We start from the raw sequence: 27,996 nt of genomic DNA, 5'->3' as shown, positions 1-27,996 counted from the left end.
ACCATCTATACTGACATTCTGGTGCCTGTTAAAGAATTTCCTATTTCAACAAGCCTTCTGACATGGATATTGTTTTATCCTAGTCAACATCCATGTTGGCTGTGAAATCAGTTCATGCAGAGTTTATTGTGCATGTTTTTACCGCAAAATTGCTCAGAGATGCTTCATAGGAAGTGAGTCATGAATGAGATAAATAAATCTATGGGGATGCCTGCTGACACAGTCGCCAACACCTCCTGCATGAAATCCATGCAGAGGGGGGTAGCATTGTAGAGGCCCATCAAGTCCAACCCCCTGCAATGCAGGGATCTTTTGCCCAACATGGGGCTTGAACCCACGACCCTGAGATGAAGAGTCCCGTGCTCTTACCAACTGAGCTATCCAGCATCCTAAGGAGGCATCAATTTCCATTTGATATATGCTCATCACATGCAGCTTGTTTCCATTCTAGTATTCACCTCTTGACGAAAACCATGTTATTTGTTGTACTTGCTGTGTGAAAATTAATGAAACACATTTTTTAAAAAACCCTCAGTTACTTACCTTGCTGTCCTCTGTGGCAGAATTTTACATAATTATGTTGTCACGTTATTTCACCCCATTCATTTCAATGCAAAGGAAATGCAATGCAGTTTTGAGGCAGGGGGAAGGAATCGGTTACGTATCATTTGTAAACTGAAAGCAACAACAACCAATACCAATCATATTAATTGGATTGATTTCCATTCCAGACTTTGGGACGATGAAACAGGCATTAGCAATTTCAACTCCTCTTTCCCTGGGAATTCTCTGATATCCCCTAAGTGAGGAACCCACCCACTCTATTAAAAAAAAATACAGTATCTCTAAACACACACACTTAATTCGAACAGCAAAAAGAGGTTTTGTTTGTTTGTTTGTTTTATTGGCCTCCAGCTCCTCCTTCAAGAAAAACACAGCGAGGTCTTCTGTATTACAATGTCACAAGGTCTAGGACATTAAAAATAAAATAAAATAAAGTTTCTGGAGATGAATCCTGGCAAGTCCCACGAAGGGGGTGGGGCGTAGAGAGAGACTGATAAAGGTATAAAATTAATTTTGGGCAGGGGAGGGAGATGATGTCAGGTTGGAGCTCCACATGGATGGATGTGAAAGTGGGGTGCAGGCATGCACTATGGATTTGGGGGAGCAGAACCGGAAGTGGTCGAATTCAGCACTCGGATGTTCATAGTGGGAAGGATGAAGAAAATGGTTGTCAGGAGCGGGGAGGGAGACCACCCTCACTGCTTTCTAACAGCAAGGGACGGGGCCTGGATGTGCTCAGCTTCCCCCAAGGTCCAGTTGTAGCATTTCCTCTGGAGCAAGGGAGAAATGAGGCCAGAACGGAGCACCCAGTTGGGTTTAAGAAACAAAAATTGGGCTGGTTGCCGAGCGACGGGAATCCACTTGGCTTGCACACATGGCCTCAGGGCGCCTGGAGGAAAGTCCCGCTCACCCAGATCCCAAGGCCCTGAGTTTTAATAGGACTAAGCACAGCCCTAAGTCCCAGAAAAGAGAAACTGAGGGGGAGTCATTGCCAAATCGGACCAGCCATCAACAGCCCCCCTCCACCCTGGCTCTGAAGAAGGTTGAGGCCTAGGCCTAATCTAGTATTGCAAGGGCCCATCACAGGACGCTGAGGTGTTGCCAGGGTGACGGTGGGAAGCTTCTCTCTGGGGCTCTTGCCAACCGGGCCTCCGCCTCCTGGGCCTTTCCAGCTGCCGCGGTGGTGGGGAGCTCATGCCGCCTTGGGGACAGGGTGCCGGGGTGGCCTCAGGAGCCCCCGAGGCGGCAGCGGCCGGTGGAGGGTCGCCCTCCTCCGGTTCCTCAGGCTCTGCTTCCGCAGCAGGTAGCGGGAGTACTGCACCTCGGGCATGGCTAGCTTGAGGCACTGTTCGTCCAAGGGGGCGCCCGAGCCCGGCAGGTCGTAGCCCACGATGCCCACCTTGGCGCTGGGCTGCCAGGGCCGCAGCTCCTTGTTCTTGATCTGCATGGCCGGGCGCAGCTGGGGCTGGCCCCCGAAGCAGCGGCGTGCCAGGTGTTCGCAGGCCTGGCGGAGGGCGCGCACCTCCTTCTGGACGCAGTCCTGGCCCACGCGCCTCAGCTTCCGCCAGAAGGTGGCATTGAAGTGGTCGTAGAGGCGGGCGTCGAGGGCATTCCAGGCGTGGATCTGGGCCGCCACGCGGGCCGAGGTGATGTTGAGCTTGGACTCGGGGCTGCGCATGTTCAGCTTGACGTAGAGGATGTCCTCCAGGTCCCAGGCCAGAAGGCGGCGCAGGAGGACCAGGGACTCGTCGAAGTACTCGGCCAGCATCACTAGTGAGAAGATGCCCTCCACTTGGCGGATGAACTCCGGCAAGTAGGTGGGGTCTTCGGGGCTGTGCTCAGGGTCACCCCCCAGGTCGTACACCAGCGTGTTGTGCGCATACATGGCGTATTTCTCGTGGGGGCGGTAGTAGCGACGAGGGTCGTCCAGGAAGGCCTCCATGGAGCCGTTGGGCACCCTCTTGTAGGCCGGGCAGTACTGGTTGTAGTAGCTGAAGAGAGACTCAAACATGGCCACCGGCTCGCGCAGGATGGTGACGTAGATGGTGTCATTGGGCATGAGGCGGTGCAGCTCCTCGCGGTTGAAGCGCAGGTGGCTGGCGATGAGCCGCGGCGGCAGCGTGTAAGGGTGCACGAAGCGGGCCGAGAAGTTGCGAGGGTAGCAGAACTGGTGGTCGCAGGTGTGGTGAGGCAGCGCCACCGTCAGGTTGTGGCGCTCGGCAAAGCGGAAGAGCAGGTTCTGCACGGTGGTGCTGGCCGTCTTGTGGGTCTTCAGGAAGGCCACGGCAGTGTGCTTGGGGCGGGGGGGCGATGGTGGCGCGCAGCTGAAGGGCGCCGACTTTGGAAACCTGGGCGGTGGGGGGCAGAAGCAAGGGGTCCGGTTAGCGGCAGGGGGGTCGAGAGAAATGACAACAAGCCCAGAGATGCTTCCTAGTCTCACACCGAAGCCTTCATGGACCCTCCACCCTCTTCCCCCACTTATTTTGAGCCCTCCCTTCATTTTAATTCCGCTCCACCACTTTTTTAAAGCTCTGCTCCTTTCTCCTGTCCATTACCCAACCCAAATCTCATCCACAGGGCTGGCCGAATTATGAGGCGTGGTGAAGCAGGTGCCTCAGGTGGCAGGTTGGGGACAGTTGGGTGGAGCGGCAGATTCACATCCTGAGGAGCATGCCATTTTCCGCCTCCTGTCCTTGTTTGCCCATCTCCTAGACTGCCACCCAACCTCCCCAAGCTGCCTCCAAATTTTCTCATTTGCCTCAACCGGTAAGACATCATAGGCCATCTTAAAAGTGCCCACTGCCCATTCCCACCCCCACCCACCACTCCCTTCTTTTCTTTCTCGTTAGTCTTAGTCTGGAATGGTGCCGGGGGTCAGCATCACTGGGCACCTGCAAATGCCCATGCTCTAATAGGGGCCCCACTCCCAATCTCTTGGGCCCCTTCCTCCTTGCTGTTCGTACGAGTGAGAGGTAAGAGAAGAGGAGAAGAAAACTCTCCATACTTTGCCCTCATTCTATGGGAGGAGGTCTGGATTGGACCCAGAGGGAGCGGTATGCAATTGGGCAGTGGTGGTGGCGGCAGCAGCAGCAAGGAGGTGGTGCACTCAGAACCCCAGATGTTGCTGGACTACAACTCCCATCATCCATAGCTAGCAAGACCAGTGGTCAGGGGTGGTGGGAATTGTAGTCCAAAAACAGCTAGAGATCCAAGTTTGGGAAGCACAAGCTTAGCCAATGGGCAGGGATGATGGGAGTTGTAGCCCAGCAATGTCTGAAGAACAGCGGCCTAGGGCATACCCAGGGAGGACAGGGGGAAGAGCGTGTTGCCCAAAGGCTGCCCCCCAACCTAGAACTGGCACCAACCCCCGCCGTTTCAATGTCTCCCACGCCTACCAGCCGAGGTGGGCACTTTGGTGCAGGAGCAAAGTGCCTGTGCTGAAGGCCAGGAGGAGGAGGATGGCCTTCTTGCGCGACATCATCTCAAGGTTGGAGTGCAGCAGTGCAAAGGGCACAGGCTATGCTGGGGGCCCTTATCCAGGCACAGTGCAGGGGCAAGTCCACCCCGGCATGGAGGCTCAGGGCAGGTAGCAGGCAGCGGCCTCCGGCCTTGCGCAGAAGGGGATACCTGCGAGGGGAAGCACAGCAGTCAGCAACAAGTCCTCTCTCTGTGTGTGTATAAAGGAGTTGTGGCAGATCCAACTCAAACAGAGGCACTGTGGTTTCACAGGTGAACTGCTATAATATGCAGGTACAAGAGGTTGTAGCCATTGTAGCCAATGCTAATCCCCTTTAGAGCAGATCCACTGATGGGAAGAAGAAGAAGAAGAAAAGAAGAAGAAGAAGAAGAAGAAGAAGAAGAAGAAGAAGAAGAAGAAGAACAAGCTGAGATGGCTAGACTAACTGAGAATTAAAGAACAGAATGAATAAAAGTTTCTTGAAGAACGGAAATGTTTTGTGTAATATTTGAATATTTGAAAAAGTATTACGGTTATGTTAAAACGTATGCAGGATTGGAAGTATAGCATCAGTTGAGAAATGCAGTTTAATCATTTATAACTAATGTATATAATAGGTAAAATATAAGTAATATAAGGTAAGAATAAGCACCATGGAAGGGTGGATGGGAAGTCAATGGATATGAGAGATTTGTTCTGGTGGTTGTTTAAAAGAATTTGTAAAAATTGAAAAGTTCATTAAAAACTTACAGAGATAATACTAATAATAACAGGAGCAGTAGCAATAACAATAAAATTATTATTACTACTACTACTACTACTACTACTACTACTACTACTACTATGCTGCACATATGACTCCTGGGAGGCTTCCAGCAAAATTTAAAAACACCAGAAAACATCATTCAAAATTTCCCTATACAGGCCCGCCTTCAGATCTCTTTGAAGTTCAGAAGGATGACTAATGTAGGTTTATTCATTTCAATGGGTCTCCTCTGAGTAGAATTTCATGGGAAACACTGGGAGTCATGTGTCTACAGAGTGTGGGGGCCAGGCTCACCCACTGAGAACAAACATGGTAAATAAAATAAATGCTTCACCCACCCGTAAATATCAGGTGCTCCAAGTGTCCCTATTTTCCAGGGACAGTCCTGGATTTACAGATGCTGTCCCAGTTTCTGATTTGATCCTGGAATGTCCTGCTTTTCCTTAGGACGTCCCTATTTTCATCAGAGAAATGTTGGAGGGTATGGAATTATCCGACCTCCAAACCAAGGAGAAAAGTAAATATGCAGCTTTTAGAAGACATCTGAAGGCAGCCCTGCATAGGGAATTTTTTTTAATGTTTAATGTTTCATTATGTTTTTATATACATTGGAAGCCACCCAGAGTGGCTGGGGCAACCCAGTCAGATGGGTGAGGTATAAAATAATTAACAAACAAACAAATAATGGAATAGGACATCCCTGTTTTCATTGAAGAAATGTTGGAGGGTATGAAATATGTACTCTGGCATCCAATACAACATTTGGTTCCGAACATTATGCGGTAGCTGAATATCTACAAATGAAGTAAAAAAAATAAAATGCCACGAAACACTCTTCCCGCTCCAAGTCCTGCCTTCTCTTCTCAAAAGCCTAATTTTGCCTCTCGTCCTCATTTCCCCCCCAATCCACATTGTGCTCCCCCTTACAGAGTTATTCCTCTTCTCCAGCCTCCAGAACTATATTCCTCCCCACTTTCACGTGTCCCTTCTGCACTAAAGGGGGGGGGGGATTAAGCTCCTGAACAAACCCTTAAAAACAAAGCAACAATCTCAGAGATGGTTATCTGAAGATGCCCTGAGTGCCCCTTCTCCCCCCCCCAATAATATCACAAATAGAGGACAAGGCTTTCAAGGTCAGAGAACATGGCATACAGGCAGAGTTGAGCCCCCAAACCTCTTTACTGAGAAATAACCTGCTAGCACAATCCTAGGAGGGGAGGGGGCAGAGAGAGGAACAAGGAACTTGCCACCAGCTGATCCTTCGACTTACCTGCGTTCAGCAGCTCCAAAAAAGATGTTCATGCAAAGCAAACCCCTTTCCCTTCCCACCCAAAGCAAAGCAGCTGTCCTCTCAATTTCACTTTATTTCCTGCTCCCGGCTGGTTCCTGGCCCCCTGAGCTATCCCTTACCCTCTCTCTCTCTCTCTCTCTCTCTCTCTCTCTCTCTCTCTCTCTCTCACACACACACACACACATACACATACTGTCCACAGCTGAATGAAGGAGCATCCAGCAATCTCACCCCCACCAGCACCAAGGAAACCAGAGAAAGCCACCAAGTTCACCTTTCTTCGCACAACAGGAGATTAAGTGTCCCAGGACTGGGATCATTCCTCTCCCCTCCCCACCCGTCTCGCAGCTCTTTTCTGGACGGACTCCAGCAGCTCCTCGCCATGTCCTGTGGAAAGAGGGCAACACAACTGCTCCTGGGACCTGGGCCTGGAATCGCCAAGCACAGCAAACAGAAGCAGCCTCAATGCCACCCTCTGGCTTACAGACCTTGGCAGAGAAGCCACCTCGCAGCTGAATAAAGGCTAGAGTCCTTCAGGTATTTCAGACCACAATGGCTGATGTAGTCCAAAACAGCTGTAGGGCTCCAGGTTACCAAAGGCTGGCCTGTAGCATGAAGGAATTGTTTATTTACTTATCTATTAGACTTATCTGTATTCCTGCACTGCAGGGGGTTAGGCTAGAACACCTTTGGAGATCCCTTCCAACCCTATGAGTCTGATTTGTTAGTTGCTTGTTACCCAAAGGTCTTCGAGCTCCTTACAACACGTTTAAAAACGTAAGCCTTCCGTACATTACGCCATTGAAATAATGCATGCCAGCACCTAGAGAGGCTCAGTATGAAGGCAGATCCTGAGGGCTCCCAGTGCTCCTGATCATGCGCAGAGTGCAGTCCCTTCAGCACAGAATAGCCACAAACAGCCTCCCTCTCCAGCACACATTTGGAAGGAGAGCCACTACAGCAGGTGGCAAGTCGTTCTACAGAGGCTCAAGCCTGATTTTCAAAATGCACAGAGCTCTCGGTGTCCCCCCTCGCTGGCTCAACATGGAATTGAATTTTGTAGTCTGTTCTGTTGACATATGCAAAATCTTAAGACTTCTTTTTAGAAGGAAGGAAGGAAGGAAGGAAGGAAGGGAGGGAGGGAGGGGACATACTTCCAGCCCTCGTGAAAGTTTGCAATGTTCTCTCTGCCATCATTTAGAAGGCAGAGAATTTAGAAATAAAATACGCCTTAGATTTCTACTTATTTCCTACGAGAAATGGGAGGTGTTTTGCCGAGATTCTTCATTAGTAACTTTAAGCATGTGCAAACTGCTTTTTGTTGTTGCTGGGTGGTTGCAGAAAAGGGTGCAAGTGGCAAACTTATCTGCAGGGGTTAGAAATAATTTTTTGCAGCAGGGCTTGCCCAGGAGAAATAATATGGACATTTCCACAGTAATGCTGGACCTGGTGAAGAACACCTGTCCTGCATGCAGAAGGCCTCAAGGTCATTGGATAGCTCAGCTAGTACAGCATAAGACTCTTAATCTCGGGGTTGTGGGTTCAAGCCCACACTGGGCAAAAGATTCCTGCATTGCAAGAGGGTTGGACTAGATGACCCTTGTGGTCCCTGCCAACTACAATTCTATGATTCTGTTCCAGTGGCATCTCCAGGTGTGGGCTTGGAAAGACCCCTGTCTGAAACATGGAGAGCTTCTGCCAGTCAGTGTAGGCACTGCTGAGCTAGATAGGGGGAAAATAGGTCTGGTTCAGTATAAGGCAGCTTCTGCTGTAAATGCTGTGTGGTTGTGTCCGTCCTTATTGACTTTCAGGAGGAACTTAAAAGCATTCCTGTTCACTCAGGCATTCGATGGTTGGAAGATACTGTTCCTGGCAACTCTGAAGTCACTGGCTGAGATAATGGAGGTTGTTTGAAACTGTTTTTAGAATGTTTCTTTAATGATGCTCTTTTAATTATGTGTTTGCTGCCCTGGACTCCTTTGGAAGGGAGATTTAAATAGAAATGAGAAAAAGACGACGACAACGACAAGCTGTGTGGCTTGTTTAAAATCACGATGAACTCGCTGACACCCAATGAGGCTGAATGACAATTCAGGACAGACAAAAAGAGGTCGGTCTTCACAGAGCACGTAGTTAAACTACAGAACTGGCTCTCATTAGATGGAGAGACAGATGACTTGGAAAGAGAATTAGGCTCATTCATGGAGAATAAGGCTATCTGCGGCTACTAGTCATGCGGGCTATATACAGCTTTTCCAAGATCAAGGGCAAGGGAAGCTATTCATTACAAAAGGACATAACGGCTAAAAAATTTACCGGGGTCAAAAGCTACCAAAAAGAACTGCCTTGTGTAATCACTCCAAATGATAATGGCCATCCCATTTTTAGAATTGAGTTTCACGTACTCTAATAATAATAATAATAATAATAATAATAATAATAATAATAATTATACCCCTGCCACTCTAGCTAAAGGTGTTGGTTTCATGACACAATGAAAATGAAATCCAGTTCAAAGGAGAAATTACTGCAGGAGGAAGACCTGACCCAAGAGAAGGAACTGCAAGAGCACATGAGATACCCCAAGCTCAAATGGAAGTTGTGCAGAGAAGTGCACGAGGGTGGCAGGCATGGGGCAACTCACAGGCAGGCAGGCTGCTATTAACAAGACAGCTATGGCCAGTCCTGAATCGCTTAACCAGAGTTGTCCATGCATTGGTAACCTCAAGGCTGGACTACTGCAATGTGCTCTGTGTGAGGCGGCCCTTGAGGTTGATCCAGAGACTGCAGCTAGCGCAGAATGAGACAGCTGGGTTAATTGTTGGAGAAACTACTGCCAGGATATAGTACCTCATCTGCACTGGCTGACAATCGGCTGCTGGGCTAAATTCAAAGTTCTGGTACTAACCCAGGCTTCCTCAAACTTGGCCCTCCAGATGTTTGGAGACTACAATTCCCATCATCCCTGACCACTGGTCCTGCTAGCTAGGGATCATGGGAGTTGTAGGCCAAAAACACCTGGAGGGTCGAGGTTGAGGAAGCCTGTGCTAACCTGTAAGGCCCTTGACAGCTCAGGACCAGGTCACGGGAGAGACTGCCTTAATCCTTATATGCCTAGTAGGTCACTGCAGTCTGCATAAGAGTTTCTCATTGAAGCTCTAAAATACCAGAAGCCTGGAGCAGGGCTTTCACCATGGTTGCCCCTGTTCTGTGGAACAACATTTCCGTCGAGGTCTGACAGGTGCCTGCCTCCTGTCCTTTCTGGAAGCAACTGAAGACATTTTAGTTTCAGCAAGCATTTCCAGCTGGACGGAAGTGTGTTCTCAAACCTATTTTCAGTTTTATTTTTGTACTGTTTTTTAAAACCATTGTAGCTGGTTTTTGTGGTGTGTTTGCAAATCATCTTCATATATTAATGAAATAAGAACGACAAAACCAATAAACTTAAGCAATAACAATTAACGATGAAAAGTTTATAATGGGCCTTGCTGGAAAACTATTTCTGGCAAAGAGACCGTGAGGAGGAGGATTTAAAAGGTACTGGTGGGCAGAACGCCCAGCATGAGGAAAGGTTTGCCACAACTGTTTAAAAAAGAGAATCCATTTTGTACAAGCAGGCACTGTGGAGAATTAAAGTCTGAAAAAAGTAAACGAAATACTGGAGAGAGGCAGCAAAAGTCACTGATTCTGGCATCCGCTGCAAGGGCAGATCAGGGACAAAAAAAGAAGTCAATGTGGATATAAAAATAGGCATAAGAAAATTATTCCGTTGAAGTTAGACGTAGGAGCTGAAGTCAACGGCAAACCAGCACAAATGAACCATAAAATGTTGGCGGGTGTGTGACAGTGTGTTTTCAGTGTTTTATAGTGCCCCTCACACTGTGTTCCTCAGGGCCAGCTCAAGACATTTTGCTGCCTGAGGCAAAGGACAAGATGGCTCCCTCCCCCAGGGCACATACAGGAGCCAACTGGAATGGCAGTGGAATCTTACTCCAACATCTTTCCCTGCACTTGAGAGCAGCAGGCTGGCAAAGGGGGTACAGGGCAGGCCATGGGGCACTGACAACTCTGGCTCCTCATACTCAGTGTCTGATGCCTGAGGCAGCTGCATCATTGTAGGACCAGCCCTGGTGTTCCTGCCAACCCAAATGGGACATTCAGATGACACCATCTTCCTTTCACAACCATTGCTCTGTGCCTTGCATTTGTCCATCTTTTCTGCTAATGTGGAAGGCTCAAAGATCCAGAACAGCAGTGCAAAAAACCCATCTTAGGTGTGGGCATTCCTTTGGGCTTTTACTCCCCAAGTTTAAATGTGTGTGGTTTTGACAACACTGGAGGCTCTCCTCCAACCATACCTCTTCCCTTCTGGTTGCTCCTCACCCAAGGCCATTTCATTCTGGTCTTCCACCATTGTCGCTGGACCTGCTTTTACCCTCAGTTCTTCTCTGCTGCGTTTATTTCTGAAGAAGAGCTCGTTGCTCAGAACCTCCATGCAGGGAAAGTGGGCAAGTTCCCACTTGTCTTCTCCTGCCCCCCAAAACACAGCATCAAAATACAGCAGGGGTCGCACATTCCCCTAAGTCCAACTATGATGGGTTCAATGATTTGGCTTAGCATGTTTCCCTAACCCAGGCTCATGGGGGGATGGTGGTTTTACTTTCTGCTTCAGACAAACCATAAGCTGCAACCAAGGTTTGCTTCTACAGCTGGAAAAGAGGAGACTGAGAGGAGATACGACAGCCATCTTCCAATATCTCAAGGGCTGTCACATGGAAGATGGAGCAAGCTTGTTTTCTCTTGTTCTGAGGGAAGGCCTTGAACCAATGGATTCAAGTTACAAGAAGGGAGAATCTGACTAAACATCAGGAAGAACTTTCTGACAGTAAGAACTGTTTGACAGTGGAACAGACTCCCTTGGGAGGTGGTAGACTCTCTGTCCTTGGAAGCTGGATTCCTGCATTGCAGGGGTTGGACTGGATGCCCTTTGGGGTCCCTTCCAACTCTAGAGTTCTATGATTCTACAATCTTTTCATTTCAAGCAGCTTTCAGTTCATGTGCACTGCATTCTGGATTGCTTTTAAAGTGCTGCTTTTTCAAAGCATTTTCTAGTTTAGAGCTCCAGAAGGACTGTGATTTACTAGGGAAGGGTACCCCCAAAAACAAGGCTGTCAACAATAAATAAAAAGTGATGGTTTCTCCATGGGTCTCGGAGATTGCAACAGGCTACACGTGAAACAGCAGAGAGCTCAGAGGCTGGCAGGGGCAGACCCATGGCTGCAAAGAGAAAATTTAGATCACACCCATCACCTTGAACTCGGAGCCCAGAAAGCAGGATAGCTAACAAGGGCAGACTCCTCTGAGAGGTCCTCCTCCTGCAGGGCAGACGGCCTATTTCAACGGCCACCAATGCCTCCATGAGAGAGGTTGATCGAAAGGTGGGTGAACCGAATTGACTTCCTTTCTCAATCAAAGTTGTCAGCAGAGAGAGAGAGAGAGAGAGAGAGAGAGAGAGAGAGAGAGAGAGAGAGGAGGCTCCTCCTGTTGTTTTCCACCCTAACCAACTTCCATTTCCACCGCCTGAAAATCCAGAACTAAGGACTGAATGGAAAACTTGACAATTAAAAATGTGGAACCTGCCCCCATCTCCTCGAACCCACTACCCACTCGCCCTTTCAGAGCCGAGAGACGCAGGGCCTGGCTCCCAGTGCACCAGCCACTAAACCTCTCTGCCCTTCACTGGAATCTAGGCCACAGACTTCACCCGATCGATGAGCACGAGCCTCAGGGGTGAGGTGGAAACTTGACAGCTCCCTGTCCCTCGATAAATCCATGCGCAGCTAGAGAGAGCGCCGGAGGGCCAGGGAGGGGGAGTTGGGCGATCAGAGCAGGGGCACGCAAAAACTAGTTTGCAAAATGCACCCACATCCCTTTCCTCTCTGAGCCAACCTTTCCTCCTCTCCTCATCCCAATTCTAAGGGCCATCCCAGACTGGTGGTTTCTTGCAGGCATTTCCCACAATGTGTTGCTGGTGGAATAATAGCAATGACAAACCTAGACAGCATCTTAAAAAGCAGAGACATCACCTTGCAGACAAAGGTTCATATAGTTAAAGCTATGGTTTTCCCAGTACAGTAGTGATGTATGGAAGTGACAGCTGGACCATAAAGAAGGCTGATGGCTGAAGAATTGATGCTTTTGGATTATGGTGCTGGAGGAGACTCTTAAGAGTCCCATGGACTGCAAAAAGATCAAACCTATCCATTCTGAAGGAAATCAGCCCTGAGTGCTCACTGGAAGGACAGATTGTGAAGCTGAGGCTCCAGTACTTTGGCCACCTCATGAGAAGAGAAGACTCCCTGGGAAAGACCCTGATGTTGGGAAAGATGGAGGGCACAAGGAGAAGGGGACGACAGAGGAGGAGATGGTTGGACAGTGTTCTTGAAGCTACCAGCGTGAGTTTGACCAAACTGCGGGAGGCAGTGGAAGACAGGAGTGCCTGGCGTGCTCTGGTCCACGGCGTCACGAAGAGTCGGACACGACTAAACAACTAAACAACAACAACAGTGGCAGATTTAGACCGGACCGTCCACACAGCATTCAGCTTTGAGAGTCGTTCTGCAATGTAAGCCCATTGTCACTATATTATTGCTGTCTGAAGGGCCGCTCTTGCACTACAACAGTGCAAAGCAGAACCAAAAAGTCAACGATGCTCCAGAATATTTGCGGTGCAAAAAACTGCAAGTTTTCAGCAGGAGGTAATGAGATATGCACCAATCGCAAACGAAGCCACCCTGAACCTTTTGCACAGATGCAAACAGTATCAAAAGGGGGGGGGGTTGCTTATAACCATCCCAATACCACCCTAAGCACAAACAGTTGTGAATGCACAATAAAAAAGGGTTGTCTGGAGGGGGCTTAGGGTTTTGCCAATTTGCTATCCTGAATTTCCAGGAGAGAAACCTAGAAATTCAAACACAATCCTCGAGGAAAAAAGGCAGGGAGGCAGCAGCAAAGATGAAAGCTGGTTAATTTGCACATCAGAATTAAGAGGCAGGAAAGGCCTTGTGGGGAGGGGGAGAGAAGAGAGACTGGACTGGAGGAAGAAATATTTCAAATTCCTGAATGCTGGTTGCCACATTTCAGAGCACCCAGGTAGAAGGAGCTTAGAATTTTTGTTTTTCGAATCTTTGGATGCAGTCCCCAGGCACAGCTACTTGGGAGTACATTCTCCATCTCAGCCAGGCTCGTTTCTTTGAGACCACTTATTATCTACAGTGGGTCCGAAAGACTTGCGAGGCCCGGGTTCAAATCCTACCTCTGCCAGGGGCTTTGTGCAAGTCACCCACCCTCTCTCAGCCTCAGCTCCTGGAAAATGGGGATGCGGTGTCCTTGTGAGTCCCAAATAAAGCACGGGCTTTTAAAAAGCAGCTAGCAAGTTTGAAAAAATCATTATTGCTAGCATTATTAATAGCCACTGCTGCAACCATCCAGCTAGTCTGCCTTTTAGGCGGCAGCTGGACTTGCCCATTCAGGTGGAAAGAAGGAGGACTGGCTACCTGCCTAGTCCCAAGAAGTATCCATTACCTGCCGTCCACCGGCTCCTCCGTGCCAGGTTACCTGGGCTCAGATTACTGCCAATGATTACACAGGACAAGGTTCCAGCAAAGGTGACCTGGTTTTAGAATGCGCTGCAAGAGCCCGTTCACAGTCGCCGCCCCGGGCCTCTCAGAGAGGCTGGAGGAAGGTGACAGCAAATTGGGAGGGCCCGATGCCCATAGATCGCCTCTAACCACTGCATACCACTCCCCTTCTACACTGGAACATAAAGGCTACAGCAGGACTGGGGAACCCTGATTATAGGCTGTGCTGACGGGCTGATGGGAGACGGAGTCCAGCCAAGTTTGTAGAGCTACAGGTTCCCCCGCTCCTGAACTACAGAAATGCTCCTGAACCTCAGTTAATAGCTATTACTCCACTCCTCCCTTCCAGATAGTGGAGTCCGTCACCACCTGCCGGAGGTGGATTGCAAAATGAGACACATATCCTACCCCACTACTTTAAGAAACTTGTCAGAACTCATTTTTCTCCCACGACCTCAAAAAGACCCAGGTGTCCTGGCCCCCAGGCCCATATCCTTGCCAAAAACTTACCGGACCCTCATTCTCCTCCTAAGGCCTTGTGGAACCCAGATATCTGACTTAGAAGAGCTACATGAAAGGTCCCACCATCTCCCCCTGTAGGGATCAGACATTTGCCTACAGGGAAATCTCTAACCAGTTTGCATATATTCTAACAGAAAGGGAATCGTTATGACAACTGCTATGCACATTACTCATTCAAAACCAAAGAATACTACTGAAAATTTAATATTAATAACTCCACATTTTAAGTGACATGACCAAGCAACAAAATACATCCTTAAAAGACGTCCTTTTAATTGTGCATTTATGAGCATTTGTGCTCATGATGGTATCAGGGCACTTTCAGTTTTGCACGTGCCAAAGTTTGGAGTAAACATACTTGCTTGATTTCCAGTTGGTTCATGCATGTCCAATTGCTTCCTGCTGAAATCCTGTAACATTTTATATTACAGTGGTACCTCAGGTTACAGACACTTCAGGTTACAGACTCCGCTAACCCAAAAATAGTACCTCGGGTTAAGAACTTTGCTTCAGGATGAGAACAGAAATCATGGTGCGGCGGCACGGTGGCAGTGGGAGGCCCCATTAGCTAAAATGGTACCTCAGGTGAAGAACAGTTTCAGGTTAAGAACGGACCTCCGGAACGAATTAAGTTCTTAACCTGAGGTACCACTGTATAGATGTTCCTGTTTATTTCTTTGTCCCTCTTTTTGCACTATAGGGCAAGGGGGGCCCCTCCAGGAGGCAATGGTGTAATAGCCTTGAGTAATCATCACAGAGGGACGGACGCGGGTGGCGCTGTGGTCTAAACCACTGAGCTTCTTGGGCTTGCCGATCAGAAGGTCGGTGGTTTGAATCCCCGGGACAGGGTGAGCTCCTGTTGCTCGGTCCCTGCTCCTGCCCACCTAGCAGTTCGAAAGCACGTCAAAGTGCAAGTAGATAAATAGGTACCGCTCCAGCGGGAAGGTAAATGGTGTTTCCGTGTGCTGCTCTAGTTTCGCTAGAAGCAGCTCAGTCATGCTGGCCACATGACGCGGAAAAACTGTGTGCGGACAAACGTCGACTCCCTCAGCCAGTAAAGCGAGATGAGCGCCGCAACCCCAAAGTCGTTCACGACTGGACTTAACTGTCAGGGGTCCTTTACTTTTTTAAGCATCACAGAACCACTAACACAGTGGAATTGCGTGTGGGTGTATTAAGATAAAATATTAAGATAAAAGCAAAAAGGGTAAGGATTTGCTGAAACAACTACTGAACTAGAATACAAAAAAGGGAGTGAGAGGAGGTCAGGGAAATAAGTAAATGAAAGATAAGAGATGGAAAGACTGATTTGTTTTTAACTGTTTTTACTTTTCTGTATTTTGTATTTTTTGTCCTTTTTTCTTATTTTTTCTTTTCTTTTTTCTATTTTTGTAATTTCTTTGAAATTTTAATAAATATTATTCCAAAAACAAAAAAAGGAATTCTGTGTGGGTGGTCCAGTTAGAAATCCACCAATGATGCACTATTCCAGGGGTCAGCAAACGTTTTTAGCAGGGGGTCAGTCCACTGTCCCTCAGACCTTGTGGGGGGCCGGACTATATTTTTTTTGGGGGGGGGGAATGAATGAATTCCTATGCCCCACAAATAACCCAGAGATACATTTTAAAAAGGACACATTCTACTCATGTAAAAACACGCAGATTCCCGGACCATTTGCAGGCCAGATTTAGAAGGCGATTGGGCCGGATCCTGCTCCCAGGCCTTACTTTGCCTACCCATGCACTATTACTTCATCAGTAACATGTTGCAGATGACACCCTCCAAAGACGACAAACCCCAATCCGGAGGGCCCCCAAAACACAGCATCAAAATACAGCAGGGTTTGCACCCTAAGTCCAACTATGATGGGTTCGATGATTTGGCTAAGCAGGTTTCCCTAACCCAGGCTCATGGGGTGGTGGTTTTGTTTTCTGCTCCAGACAAACCATGAGCTGCAACCAAGGTTTGCTGTACGCCTGGAAGGGAGGAGACCAAGAGGAGATATGATAGGGACCCTGACCATTAGGTCCAGTCATGACCAGCTCTGGGATTGCAGTGCTCATCTCGCTTTATTGGCTGAGGGAGCCGGCATACAGCTTTCAGGTCATGTGGCCAGCATGACTAAGCCGCTTCTGGCGAAGCAGAGCAGCGCACGGAAACGCCGTTTACCTTCCTGCTGGAGCGGTGCCTACTTATCTACTTGCAACTTTGACATGCTTTCAAACTGCTAGGTTGGCAGGAGCAGGGACCGAGCAACAGGAGCTCACCCCGTCGCAGGGATTTGAACTGCCAACCTTCTGATCAACAAGTCCTAGGCTCTGAGATTTGATATGATAGCCTTCTTCAAATATCTCAAGGGCTGTCACATGGAAGAGGGAGCAAGCTTGTTTCCTCCAGCTCTGGAGTGTAGGACTTGAACCAATGGCTTCAAGTTACAAGAAAGGAGATTCTGAGGAAGAGCTGTTCAATATTCCATACTTCTTTCACTTGGCGGTGAGTCCTGGAGGACTTGCTCCCTGCCGTGACGGAGCTACAGAAACGGAGGCTGCTGAAGAGGTCAGAGAGCCAGGTCACTGAGTCTGGGCTTCCACAGCCACCAGCTACCATGAACTACCATTGGCAGGACTGGCAGCAACAGCAGCAGATATGTTCTATGCTTACGATAATGTTTTATTCTCTTGCTAATCATGCTGTTTTAAATGTGCATGTTATATTTGTTTTCTCTTCAAAGGTTTAAGAGCTCCCCCCCCCCCCGTTAACTTTGCTGCGATAAATGTGCATTCTGTAGCTGACCTCCATTACAACGCTTTCTTTTGAAACCTTTAAGACAATATTTTAGCTTCCTGTTAATTATGTTGCTTTGAATGTTGACTTCATATTGGACTTTCTTCAGTCATGTTTCATTCTGGATTGTTTCATTTGATGTTTCAATGTCGGCTGTAAATTGCTTTGAGCTCTCCCTCCCCTTAAAAATATAAAATGTAGGGCAGGCAGAAATCCCACAGGTACAGCTTTGCCTGTCAGATCTTCTTCCTGCCAGCAAAATGCTGCAACCTGTCCAGTTGCTGTTGAAACAATGCTGACCCCTGCCAAGGAAACAGGACCTATCCTACGTGATTTTGAGTCTGTAGCGTTGCAATTTTCCAAAACGAAGACAATTCCCCTCTCCAGCCCCCTGGGAACAGAGAGGATTTGGGATGTCGACAGAGCACTGAGATTTTGCTGTACCCTTTCCTTCTTCTGCATGCTCCCAGCTCTTGGGAACAAGAATGAATTATCTATCTTTAGAACCCGCTTTGCCCCCTTGAACCGCTTCTCACAGGAAATGAATATATATATATATATATATATATGAATGATGCAACATTCTTATTGTTTCCAGCATGGGTGAGACATCATCCCCAACTGCTGGCCACAGGGAGGCATAATTGCCTTCATTCTATAGCGACTGTTTTTTGCTTACTTCATTCAAAGAACATGCATGGATCCCCGCAAGCCACAATTAAGAGGGCGGCAATGAAGATCTGACCTTCTCGTAGCGGGGAAAGGAAAGGTTTCAGAGCTCAGGGTGCCTTGGGAGCCCTTTCTCCAGCAAGAAGGCGGAAAAGCACTCTTGGCATGGTCAGGGGCACTCCTTTAACCAGAACTTAGACTGAAGCACTGGGGTGGTGGGGGGTGGGACAGATTCCAGAGCCACTCTCTGGGGCACATAATAATACTATCTCTTTAGGTTCATCCAGGCTTTGTATGGCTGTTGCGTCTGCTTCAGGGAACACCATAAAAAAGTAGGATCCCAGAGGGCTGCAGTCAGGTACAGCTCTCACTCTCTCCCTACCCCAAACACATGTGCCATCCTGCACCCCTGCAGGTTTGTCCTTCATTCTCACTCCACCCCTCTCAATCCGTTCTCCCATAGCAAATGTCAGGCCAGCTGGGGCTAAACTCAGCGGAAGATGTGAAATCTTGCTATGTTTTCCATCGGTGGCGAGGAAACCTCTGGCTCAGCTGAGTTGGGCTCCCCTCCATCTCAAATGCCACCTTAGGGCTCATTGAGGTCCATCCTTGTCCTGAGGGGAGGAGAGAACTAGCTTTCAGAAAGCCACCCCCCATCCCCCATTGCAACTTTGTCATATTATGATAGGGGAAACCTGTGGCCACCCAGATGTTGCCACAGTACAACTCCCATCATCCCTGGTGTTATGTACTGAAATTCTCACCCTGGGCTAGCAGGGGGATACTGTAGATAGTTTTCACTCAGGTCCACATATGCAAATAAGGGATTGAAAGTGACGTTCAGTGATTGGATAGTTACAGAAAATGGTTACTGTTGCTTTCTAGTGGAGCTCTATATAAGCAGGTTGGCTGAACCCTTCGGTTCAGTTCTGTTCTGGCCTGTGAATAAACAAGAGCTGTTTGAAGAATCGCTGTGTCGTCTGATATGTTCACCCACAATTTAACACCTGAGCATTGGCCAGGCTGACATAGGAAGGGCAAGAGGGAGAGAACTGTCCAAAGAAGGCCATGGAGAGAACCTGAGAAGATTAAGCAGAGCGCAGCTACTGGATCAGGCCAATGGCCCATCACAGTCTTCTCACAGTGGCCAACAAGATGCCTCAAGGCAGGTCCCAAATGCAAGAGACCTTTCCTCCCCACTTGCGATGCCCAGCAACCGATATAAAGGAACCAGAGAGTGAAGGAACAGGTCTCCCTGTTCACTTTTGGATCTGGCCCTTCCCACCACCAGCATGCGGCCCCCAAGACATTATGACACTCAAGGCAATGCCAACTTGGTGCCCTCCAGCTGCTTTGGACTAAAACTCTGGAGGGGCAACAGGGTGGCGATGGCCGCTCAACGTAATGGGCCGCTCAAACAGAAACAGACCCCTGATCAGTGTTCAAAACTCTGATATCTAAGATAGTTCCCAAATGACTCCTTAAATCAAGGTTGCAATCACAAAAACCAACTCAGTTTATCCAACCCATCTTATATAAGTTTCCTGGGCGTCCAGAACAACACAACATCTCCCTATTACTGCAGGACGAGAGCCCAGAAGTCACATATTCAGTCGCCGTATTTTGCGCTGCCATGATAGATACTCAACAAAGAATGGTCTATGCTACAATTCAATCCTAAACTGAAGGCCCATATTGTTAGATCCACACTTCTGAAGCCCACCCCATATAGCTGTGTTAACTGATCTTTTAATTTTTCTTCTAAATTTTTACTCACTCATTATCTATGCTTAATTAAGTATTCTATGTATATGTTTAAATCTACGTTTGGTTCTTGCTCCTATTTATTTAATAATTATTAGATTCATACTGTTATGCTATTTATTTAGATGTTTTGCTTATGCTGGTCTATGACTGTAATAAACTACTTGAACTTGAACTTGAACACAAAAACAGAATGTCTAGTTGCCATTCTGGGGCAAGGGGGCTCTAAAGCCTTATTTTTCAAATGATGGACTGACTGTGATTGATTCTCATTTAAACAACTGGCTAGTTCTGAGGACAACCTTCAGCTAGGTTAAGAGTTCTGAGAACTTAAAGAAGAAAAGTCCCTTGATCCAAGGACAGTCAACATATATATTGGCTTCTTCCGACCTCTTTTTCTTAACGGCTCCTGCTCCTGCTCTGACTGCACAGAAAAGGCATTTGGGCTCCCGAAATTCATTCTGATTTTGCAGATAAAATATAACTGATAGAATACTACAGGATGGGGTACTAGTGTATGAAAACGGTCTAGATCCAATAATCCCCAGGTGGCAGAGACGTCAGATGCCATCCTGGTGCCCAGGCATCATCACTTGGTTGCGAGTGGCCGAAAGCCAGGTGCAAAATGCGCTTGGCTAATTTCGAACACTGCCCCTGATCCATCCTGTTCCCCTGCTAATAGTAGGTGACCCAAAGCTAGAATGGTTTGAAGACCTCCGGAGAAGAGGAACCCACCTGCCCTCCTAGCTTTCTAGGCCATCGGTTCCACTGGCGATGGACATTTCTCCTGGAACACAAGATGCAGACCTACCCTTTGGACCTACATCGAGGAACATGCCTTTGTCATCATTGATGGGGCAGCCCTTTGGGTATCTGAGGAGGGCTATCTTGTCCCCGTCTCTGCCTTCCGTTCAGCATGCTGAACACACCCGGCTCCTTCACACCTCCTCAAGGGACGGCCTTTCCATGCCCATCTCCACATTCACTGCCCTCCTCTGAACCGGCTCCAATTTGCCTACGTTCTTTGGAAAGTGCAACACCACAACCTGCCACAGTTTGGTCCTTTGTTCCCTTTATGTTTTGCTTCCGTTGGTTCCGCTGTGGCTTCCTTTGTTTTGCCCTTCTCCCCAAAAGACAACAATTATTATTTCTAAAAGAAAATAATAATGCTTGATCGCTCCCCTCCCCACCTCCAAGCACAGTCAGAGACCCAAAAGAGAGAAGGGTTAAACAACTGAGGAGGTCCATAGCCAGGGAGAGCTCTGCCAAAATTCGCAGGCTAGGAAGAGGGGAGGGGACCAAAGAGGTATTTTGCATGCAAAGGAGTCAGCGGCAGTGCTGTTGGCTCCAGCTCAACCCAAAATCTGAAGATGACTTCCTGACTAGGCCTTTAAATATACCTGTCATTGTGTTTCTGGCATTTTGAAGTGCTAATTAAAGGTGCTGGACTCCTGCAGAACATCCATTAAGTTGAAGGAATCGGTTGTCTTTAAAAAAAAGAAAGAAAGAAAAAAGTTTGATAGCAGGGATGAAAATACAGTGGTACCTCGGGTTACATACGCTTCAGGTTACAGACTCTGCTAACCCAGAAATAGTGCTTCAGGTTAAGAACTTTGCTTCAGGATAAGAACAGAAATCGTGCTTCACCGGCGTGGCGGCAGCAGGAGGCCCCATTAGCTAAAGTGGTGCTTCAGGTTAAGAACAGACCTCTGGAATGAATTAAGTACTTAACCCGAGGTACCACTGTAAACTGCAAAAAATAAAAAGTGCTCAACTCTTAAAAGACACCCCCAGGAAAGTAATCAGGTTGGGGCACAGCACGGGGCCTTCTTGAGGTTGGTGCCTTAATCATTTAACTAACAATGTAATGTACACCCACCTCAAACACACTAATGCCTGACTCCACTGCCAAGGGTGTTATTTATATCTCAGCCATGGAATGGAATGAAAGGAAGGAAAAATTACGAAGGAAGAGTATACATGAGTAGCCAACCGTTGCAGGAAGAAGGTCAGGCGAGCCACAACTCAGAATAAGCTCTGGCTTGCCAGAGAGGTTAAAAATGATAATAAAGGTTTCTTCGGCTATGTTCGAAGCAAGAAGAACAAGCAAGTCCCTTGCATGGAGAAATGCTATTGGGTGACAGAGAGAATGCGGAACTGCTCAACACCTACTATGCCTCTGTCTTCACCCAAAAGGAAAGCAATCCCCAGCCTGGAGATAATAGAATAAATAATGCAAAGAGGAAACTGCAACACAAGATGGGAAAATAAGTGGCAAGGGAACTTTAAATGAATTCAAATCTCCAGGGCCTGATGAGCTGCACCCCAGGGTACCAAAGGAGCTTGAGGGTGTAATCTCAGAGCCTCTGTCTCTAATCTTTGAGAATTCTTGGAGAACAGGTGAGGTCCCTGCAGACTGTAGGCGGGCAAATGTTCTTCCCATCTTCAAAAAGGGGGGAGAAGAAGACCTAGGTAACTACCAACTGGTGAGCTTGACATTGATACCAGGAGAGGTCCTAGAACAGATAATTCAACAGTCGATCTGTGAGCGCTTAGAAAAGGATGCTGTGATTACTAAGACCCAGGATGGGTTTCTCAAAAACAAGTCATGCCAGACAAATCTCATTTCGTCTTTTCATAGAGTTACAAGCTTGGTCGATCAGGGGAATGCTGTGGACATAGTGCATCTTGATTTCAGTAAGGCTTTTGACAAAGTCCCCCGTTATATTCTTGCAGAGAAGCTAGTAAAATGTGGGTTGCATGAGGTAACTGTTAGGTGGATTTGTAGCTGGTTGACTGACCAAGCCCAAAAAATGCTCACTAATAGTTCCTCGCTATCCTGGGAAGAAGGGACAACTAGAGTGCCAAAGGATTCCGTCCTGAGCCTGTTTTTGTTCCACATCTTTGTAAATGACCTTTGAGGAAGGTATTGAAGGAACACTAATCAAATTTGCAAAAGACACCAAATGGAGAGGGGTAGCCAATGCCACTGAAGACAGAATTGGGATTCAAGATGACCTTAACAGATTGGAGAACTGGGCCAAAACATTTCAATAGGGACAAATGTAAGGTTTTACACTTAGGCAGGAATAACCAGATGCACAAACATAAGATGGGGACACCTGGCTTGCCAGTAGTACATGTGGAAAGGATCTGGGGGTCTTAGTAGGTCACATGATTAACATGAGTCAACAGTGTGATGCAGCAGCAAAAACAGCTAATGCTATCCTAGGCTGCATCAAAAGAAATATAGTGTCCCAGTCAAGGGGGGTAATAGTCTTGCTCTGTTCTGACTTGGTCAAACCACAGCTGGAATACTGCGTCTACTTCTAGGCACCACAATTTAAGAAGGATGTTGACAAGCTGGATGTGTGCAGAGGAGGGCGAGCAAGATGATCAAGGGTCTGGAAACTAAGCCTTATAAAGAACAGTTGGAGGAATTGGGTATGTTTAGCCTGGCAAAGAGGAGACTGAGAGGAGATATGATAGACTATTGCCATGTTCAGATTCAACCACATACCAGAAAATTCAGGTTGCATAATTATAGCTACCTAGGAGGTCCTGCACAACAAACCCACTTCCCCCAAAAAATCAGGCTTTTCGTGATAAGGAAAGTGACAGAACACACACACCAAAAAATGTGGGTTAATATTTGCTTTGATGCAATGTCATCTAACCTCTCTGCAAACAAATCAGGATGAATGCTCAACAAATACTCACTTGGGAGTGCCCAGTGTTAAACCTTTTTAGAGCATTTGCACGAATTTCTTTGCAGAGAGGTTAAATGACAATAAATATCCATCCTGAATGAATTCTAAATTGCTTGCGGGGTGTTTATATGCCTTCCTATTAAGCTATTGTTCATCCTGCGCTTTTCCTAACTGCAAAAAGTCTGCTCATTTTTTCTTGAAGTGGATTTGTTGAACTAGGGCAAACCTAAATTTCTACTACACACCTGATCCCCCCTGCAAAATACAGAGTCTGGAGGAGCCCTGAGAATCTTGCATGAAAAAACCCGCAGGTTGTATCCAATGTTAATCCTGCTCAGAGTAGACACATTGGAATCAATGAGCATTATTAAATTAGGTCCATTATTTTCAATAGTGCTGCTCTGAGTACAACTAAGCTGAATTCAGCGCAAGAGCTCCTTCAGACTAGAGGACGTGTGCTGTACCAAGAAGGCACCAGGTTCAATCTGCAACATCTCCAGTTAAGGGGATCAGGTAGCAAATGATGGGAAAGACCTCTATCTGAGATCCCAAAGAGCTGCTGGAAGCAGACAACTTCTCTCCTATGTTCCTACGAATCCAAACTTGAGTCCCTCAGCTGAAGCATACCAGTAAAACCCACAAGAAAGTAGGGTTGCCAACCGTTTCTTCCTGTCAAGATCCCCATGAATTTCACATCTGTGTGACAGGCAGAAACTCATAGGTATAGCTTTCATCTGTTTTATGCCCATGCCAGCAAGATGTGGCAGCACCCATTGAATTATTGCCTGCTCTGCGGTTGTTAAAGGATACAGGGCCACAGCAAAAACAAGAGACACCTGTCCTGTATGGTTTCAAGTCTGTACCACTGCCTGTCCTAAAGAAAAGTATAATCCCTGGTCGGAGAAGACAAAGCTGGCAGATCATGGACACACACAGCGCGTAGAAGATACTTTGTACCTTCCTAGGTTGAAACACAAATCAAAAACTAAGAATGCTGTGAAGGCATGCTTTCAACAGTAAACAGGGTGATCTGAAGGCCAATGTTGCTAATTGGATTACTAGCCAGATAAGCCTTGTTGAAGGCATTAAATTCTGCCTCCATGCCCCGTCCCCCAAAGGACATAAATCTTATCATTCGTCTGGCCATTCCAGAACCTACCACAGGCTGCATCTGGGCTTGACACAACTGGACAGTCTTTGTCAACTGGAAATTTTAGACCACAGCTCCCATCAGCCCCAACCATTGCACTGAATGGCCACAACTGACTGCAGTTCACTGATTTCAAAGAGTCTGCTCTCTGAGTAGGGCTTAAGTTGACCACAACCCAATCTCTTTCCAGGATCCCTTCCTCCAGACATCCCCACCTTTGGAAACAGGTGCTGCATCTAAGGCATGCATCAGATTAAGCCTTGGGCAGGCTGCTTATCTGCAATGTCAATTTATACTCCCCAAGGCAGATGGAGGAGGCGGGAAGGGTGTTAAAAACCCTAAAATTCCAGTAAAGAACAGGCTAAGTGCAGGTGTGGCCTGCAGGGGATAGTTTGCAGCTCAATGAAAGAGCACTGGCTCTGCATGCAAAAGCTCCCAGATTCAAGACACCCTGCTGCTTGAAACTTTGGAGAGCTGCTGCCAGTCTTGTAGACAAGACTGAGATAGATGGTTGGTCTGACTCTGCAGAAGGCAGCTTCCTATGTCCCAGTATCAGGCAAGTCCAAGCCACATCAGACAAACCTGCCCACAACATAGTAAAGTTAGAATCCAACCATCAGTAGCTACACAAGCCACTTGGGGAAACCTGGAAGAATTCAGGTGGCAGGGGCACCACCTAAGCATCGAAAGACTTGGCATCATCACACACAACGAGGAAGCACTTCCCAGTCAGCCTGAAATAATAATCCAGCCACTAGAAATATTAATCCGGCTGTGGGGAATATTAATCTGCCTCTGGCAAAGAGGAGCAACTGACCCAAATGAAGTCCCTTTTGCCTGTGGGATTATGTGGTGCAATTGGGGTGTGCGGGGGGGGGGGGGGGGGATAAAGGATAAAGCTTGTGAATGTGAAGGCACAGGAAGTTCCTGCCTTATTCTGATATGATGATAGGGGCACAGGAAGCTGCCCTAGATAGTCAGATGCTCGGTCCATCTAGGTCAGTACTGTCTCTACACCAACTGGAAGTAGGTCTCCAGGTTTCCAGGCAGGAGTCTCTCCCAGCCCAACTCAATGCTAGGGATTGAATTTGGGGCCTCCAGCGTGCAAATCATGTACGCTCCTTTTCCTAAAAGCAAACTAAAGATTCCAGTCCTCATTGTTCTTCACAAAGGGCTAATTAAACTAGGAACCTAAGAGGCTGCCATATACTGAGTCAGGCCATTGTGTTTTCCCATCACCTTCCTTACTGCAAAAGGGAGGTGGGAGGTGGACTAACAACACCAAATCCACTTCAATTGCACAACCTGAACTGGGCAGAATATCCAGAACAGCGACTGTATTAACACACCTTGGTATTCATTGATATAGTGCCCATGGGCACACACACACAAACACACACAGAGGCAGTTTAGAAAGCATTTCTTAATGTTTCACTTGAATCCACCTTTTCACAGGATTTGAGATGCTTTGTGTTTCCTATAGAATGGTCAGAGGTGATGGGGGCTGGGAGTCCAGCTAAATCTGGAGGGCCACTGGTTCCCTTCATAGGTATATATAAATTTTAAAAAAACGACCACCAACAATTAACAAAATGGAACAATTGTAGTGTTACTTATAGACAAGTATACGAAAGGAAAGAAGTAAGTCAGAGCTAGCACAGCAAGAGGAAATCTCTCATCCATCAGGAAATGCAGCTGAGACCAGAGAGGCACTTCAAAACTGGACAGCAGGTGGACAGAGGGCTTTATCCCTTGTATTAACAGGAGTAACACATTGAAACCAAAGGCCTGGGAATCTCTAAGGCTGAATTTCTCCCCTAGATTCCCCCCCCACACCCACCCACCCGCTCCCATTGCTAGGCTGGATTTCTCTTGAGAAGCCCCTGCATACTCATGATTTGACACAGAGGTTTCTCAGATTTTTCCAGTGTGGTACAGCCACCTCCATTCTGGCAGCTACAAGCAATTTATGTCTCAGATCGTTCTATGCCAAAGAGTTATTAACTCCAACTCTGAAACGCCCACCCTTTTAAATGAAAAAGTCAATGCAATGGCATTCAGTGTCCTGACTCCTACAGCAAATTTAAGAGGATGTATCCGGTGTGAGGATGTATCGGGTGCACAGACTGGGAATGGGGGTAGTCAGCTAATACTCCCTCCCTCCCTCCCTCCCTCCCCAGGAGTCAGCAGTGACTTATCTGGGTTCACAGTTTTGGGTTCTTTTCCACCCACCACGCTAAGGGTAGTGATGTTACCATTTGCACACACAAAAACCACCAATTCACTTGGGCCCATGCATCCGAATCCCGCCCCCCCCCCCCGACCAGCCTCACTGCAGCTCCCGTCCAGTTCAATGAGGCATGTGCGGGAAGCTCGTTCCTCGGGTGGATCGGGCCCTACAGAGCAGGTTCTCTCCCCCCCCCCCGCGTCTCCCCCTCCGCCATCCTTCCTGGTCCACCCCAAATCCACCAACTCACCTCTGCCTCCGGGGCGACAGGGAAGCCTCTGCGCAGGTTTGTGCGTTGAGAAACAGAATCCTAAAAATGTGTCCCCTCCCCCGAACCGCCTCTCAATCCCAGGGAATTCGATTCACAAATCTCTCGCTCCTAACTTATTTTGCAGCCGTTGTTACCCTTCCAAGCAGCTTTACAGCTAGGAAGGAATCAGGCTAAAATAGTTTTGTTTTTTAAAATGTAAAAACCAAATCAAGCAAATGAAATCCACAGCGCCCATCTCAAGCATGCTTACTCGAGAGCAAGTCACCTTCCTCTCCAAAGGACCAGATGGCATTTGAAGTATTTGGCTATTTTTTCTAGAGAGGAAGGAGAGGTCCTCCTTGCTGTCCCCTTCTCTCCCCCCCCCCCCCACACAACTCCCTGGAGCTTTCCCCTCGGAGGGAAAGATTCTCACACCACCTTGGCTTTCTGCCCGGGTCACCCTGTTCTCACGTTGAGCCACGCCAATGGAAACGCATTGGGATGCGTGCAGAAAGAAAGGAGGAGAGCGCCATGCCCTCGACCCCCCCCCCACCCTAATAGGAACAACGCCAAAAAGGAGGAGGGGTAAGGAGAAGGGAAAAAGGAAAATCCTTGCATCAAGAAAAGACCCTATGCAATGGCTGGCTGGAGGAGAAAAAAGGGTTCCGGGACAGCGGGGGCCGGATATAGTGCCCCCCTCCCCACGGAAAAGCCAGCTTCTCCACCAGCCCCCGACTGGAGGACACCCCCCGTTCCCGACGCACCTGTCCCCCTCCCGGCGCCCGCGTCGCTGCGGCTCCCGCTCCGGCGCTCCGCCTTGGGGAATGCCTCGGGGGGGCTCGTCCCCCAGCGCCGCATCGCCCGGCCCGGAGCAGCGGCCAAGCCAGCAGCAGTAGCAGCAGCCCTTCCTGGGAGCTGGGCAAAGGGCGCGTTGCGCGCAGCCTACGAGCCGGCGGCGTCCCGGCGCAGCGCCATGATGCGTCTTGGGGAGGCGGAGGACGGGCGCTCGCTCCCCCGACGGCGGCGGCGGCGGCGGCGCGGGGAGAGGAGGACGCGGCGGCGGCGGCAGCAGACCAGCCAGAGGGCGCGTGCGGGCGATGCGGCTCTATACAGTATACACACACACATACGCACACCCTGGCACGTGTCGCCGGGTGGAGTGTGTGGATGGGGGGGAATCGGTTTCCCTAGGCGAAGAT

The 27,996-nt window shown here is 48.1% G+C and overlaps 1 protein-coding gene across 4 annotated transcripts; it reads right to left on the bottom strand.

Annotated features, from left to right (window-relative positions):
• Nucleotides 1-882: 882 nt before the first annotated feature.
• Nucleotides 883-27,919, bottom strand: GAL3ST3 (galactose-3-O-sulfotransferase 3). Of its 4 annotated transcripts, none has more exons than XM_083716327.1 (3): nucleotides 27,562-27,919; nucleotides 3,960-4,191; nucleotides 883-2,912 (listed from the first exon to the last, which is right to left on the bottom strand). In XM_083716327.1, exons 2-3 carry the CDS (start codon nucleotides 4,043-4,045, stop codon nucleotides 1,757-1,759), a joined length of 1,242 nt encoding a protein of 413 aa, XP_083572453.1. In that variant the 5' UTR covers nucleotides 4,046-4,191; nucleotides 27,562-27,919; the 3' UTR covers nucleotides 883-1,756. The 4 variants fall into 4 exon arrangements, with proteins under 4 accessions (XP_083572453.1, XP_083572452.1, XP_083572451.1 ...); XM_083716326.1 differs by lacking the exon at nucleotides 27,562-27,919 and adding an exon at nucleotides 6,058-6,201; XM_083716325.1 differs by lacking the exon at nucleotides 27,562-27,919 and adding an exon at nucleotides 5,126-6,021.
• Between the last annotated feature and the right edge of the window lie 77 nt (nucleotides 27,920-27,996).

The sequence above is a fragment of the Podarcis gaigeae genome (genome assembly GCF_964106915.1).
Source record: "Podarcis gaigeae genome assembly, chromosome: 16".
Lineage (NCBI taxonomy): Eukaryota > Metazoa > Chordata > Lepidosauria > Squamata > Lacertidae > Podarcis > Podarcis gaigeae.
Note: the sequence above shows the minus strand (reverse complement) of the source record. Positions and strands in the feature narration are given on the sequence as shown.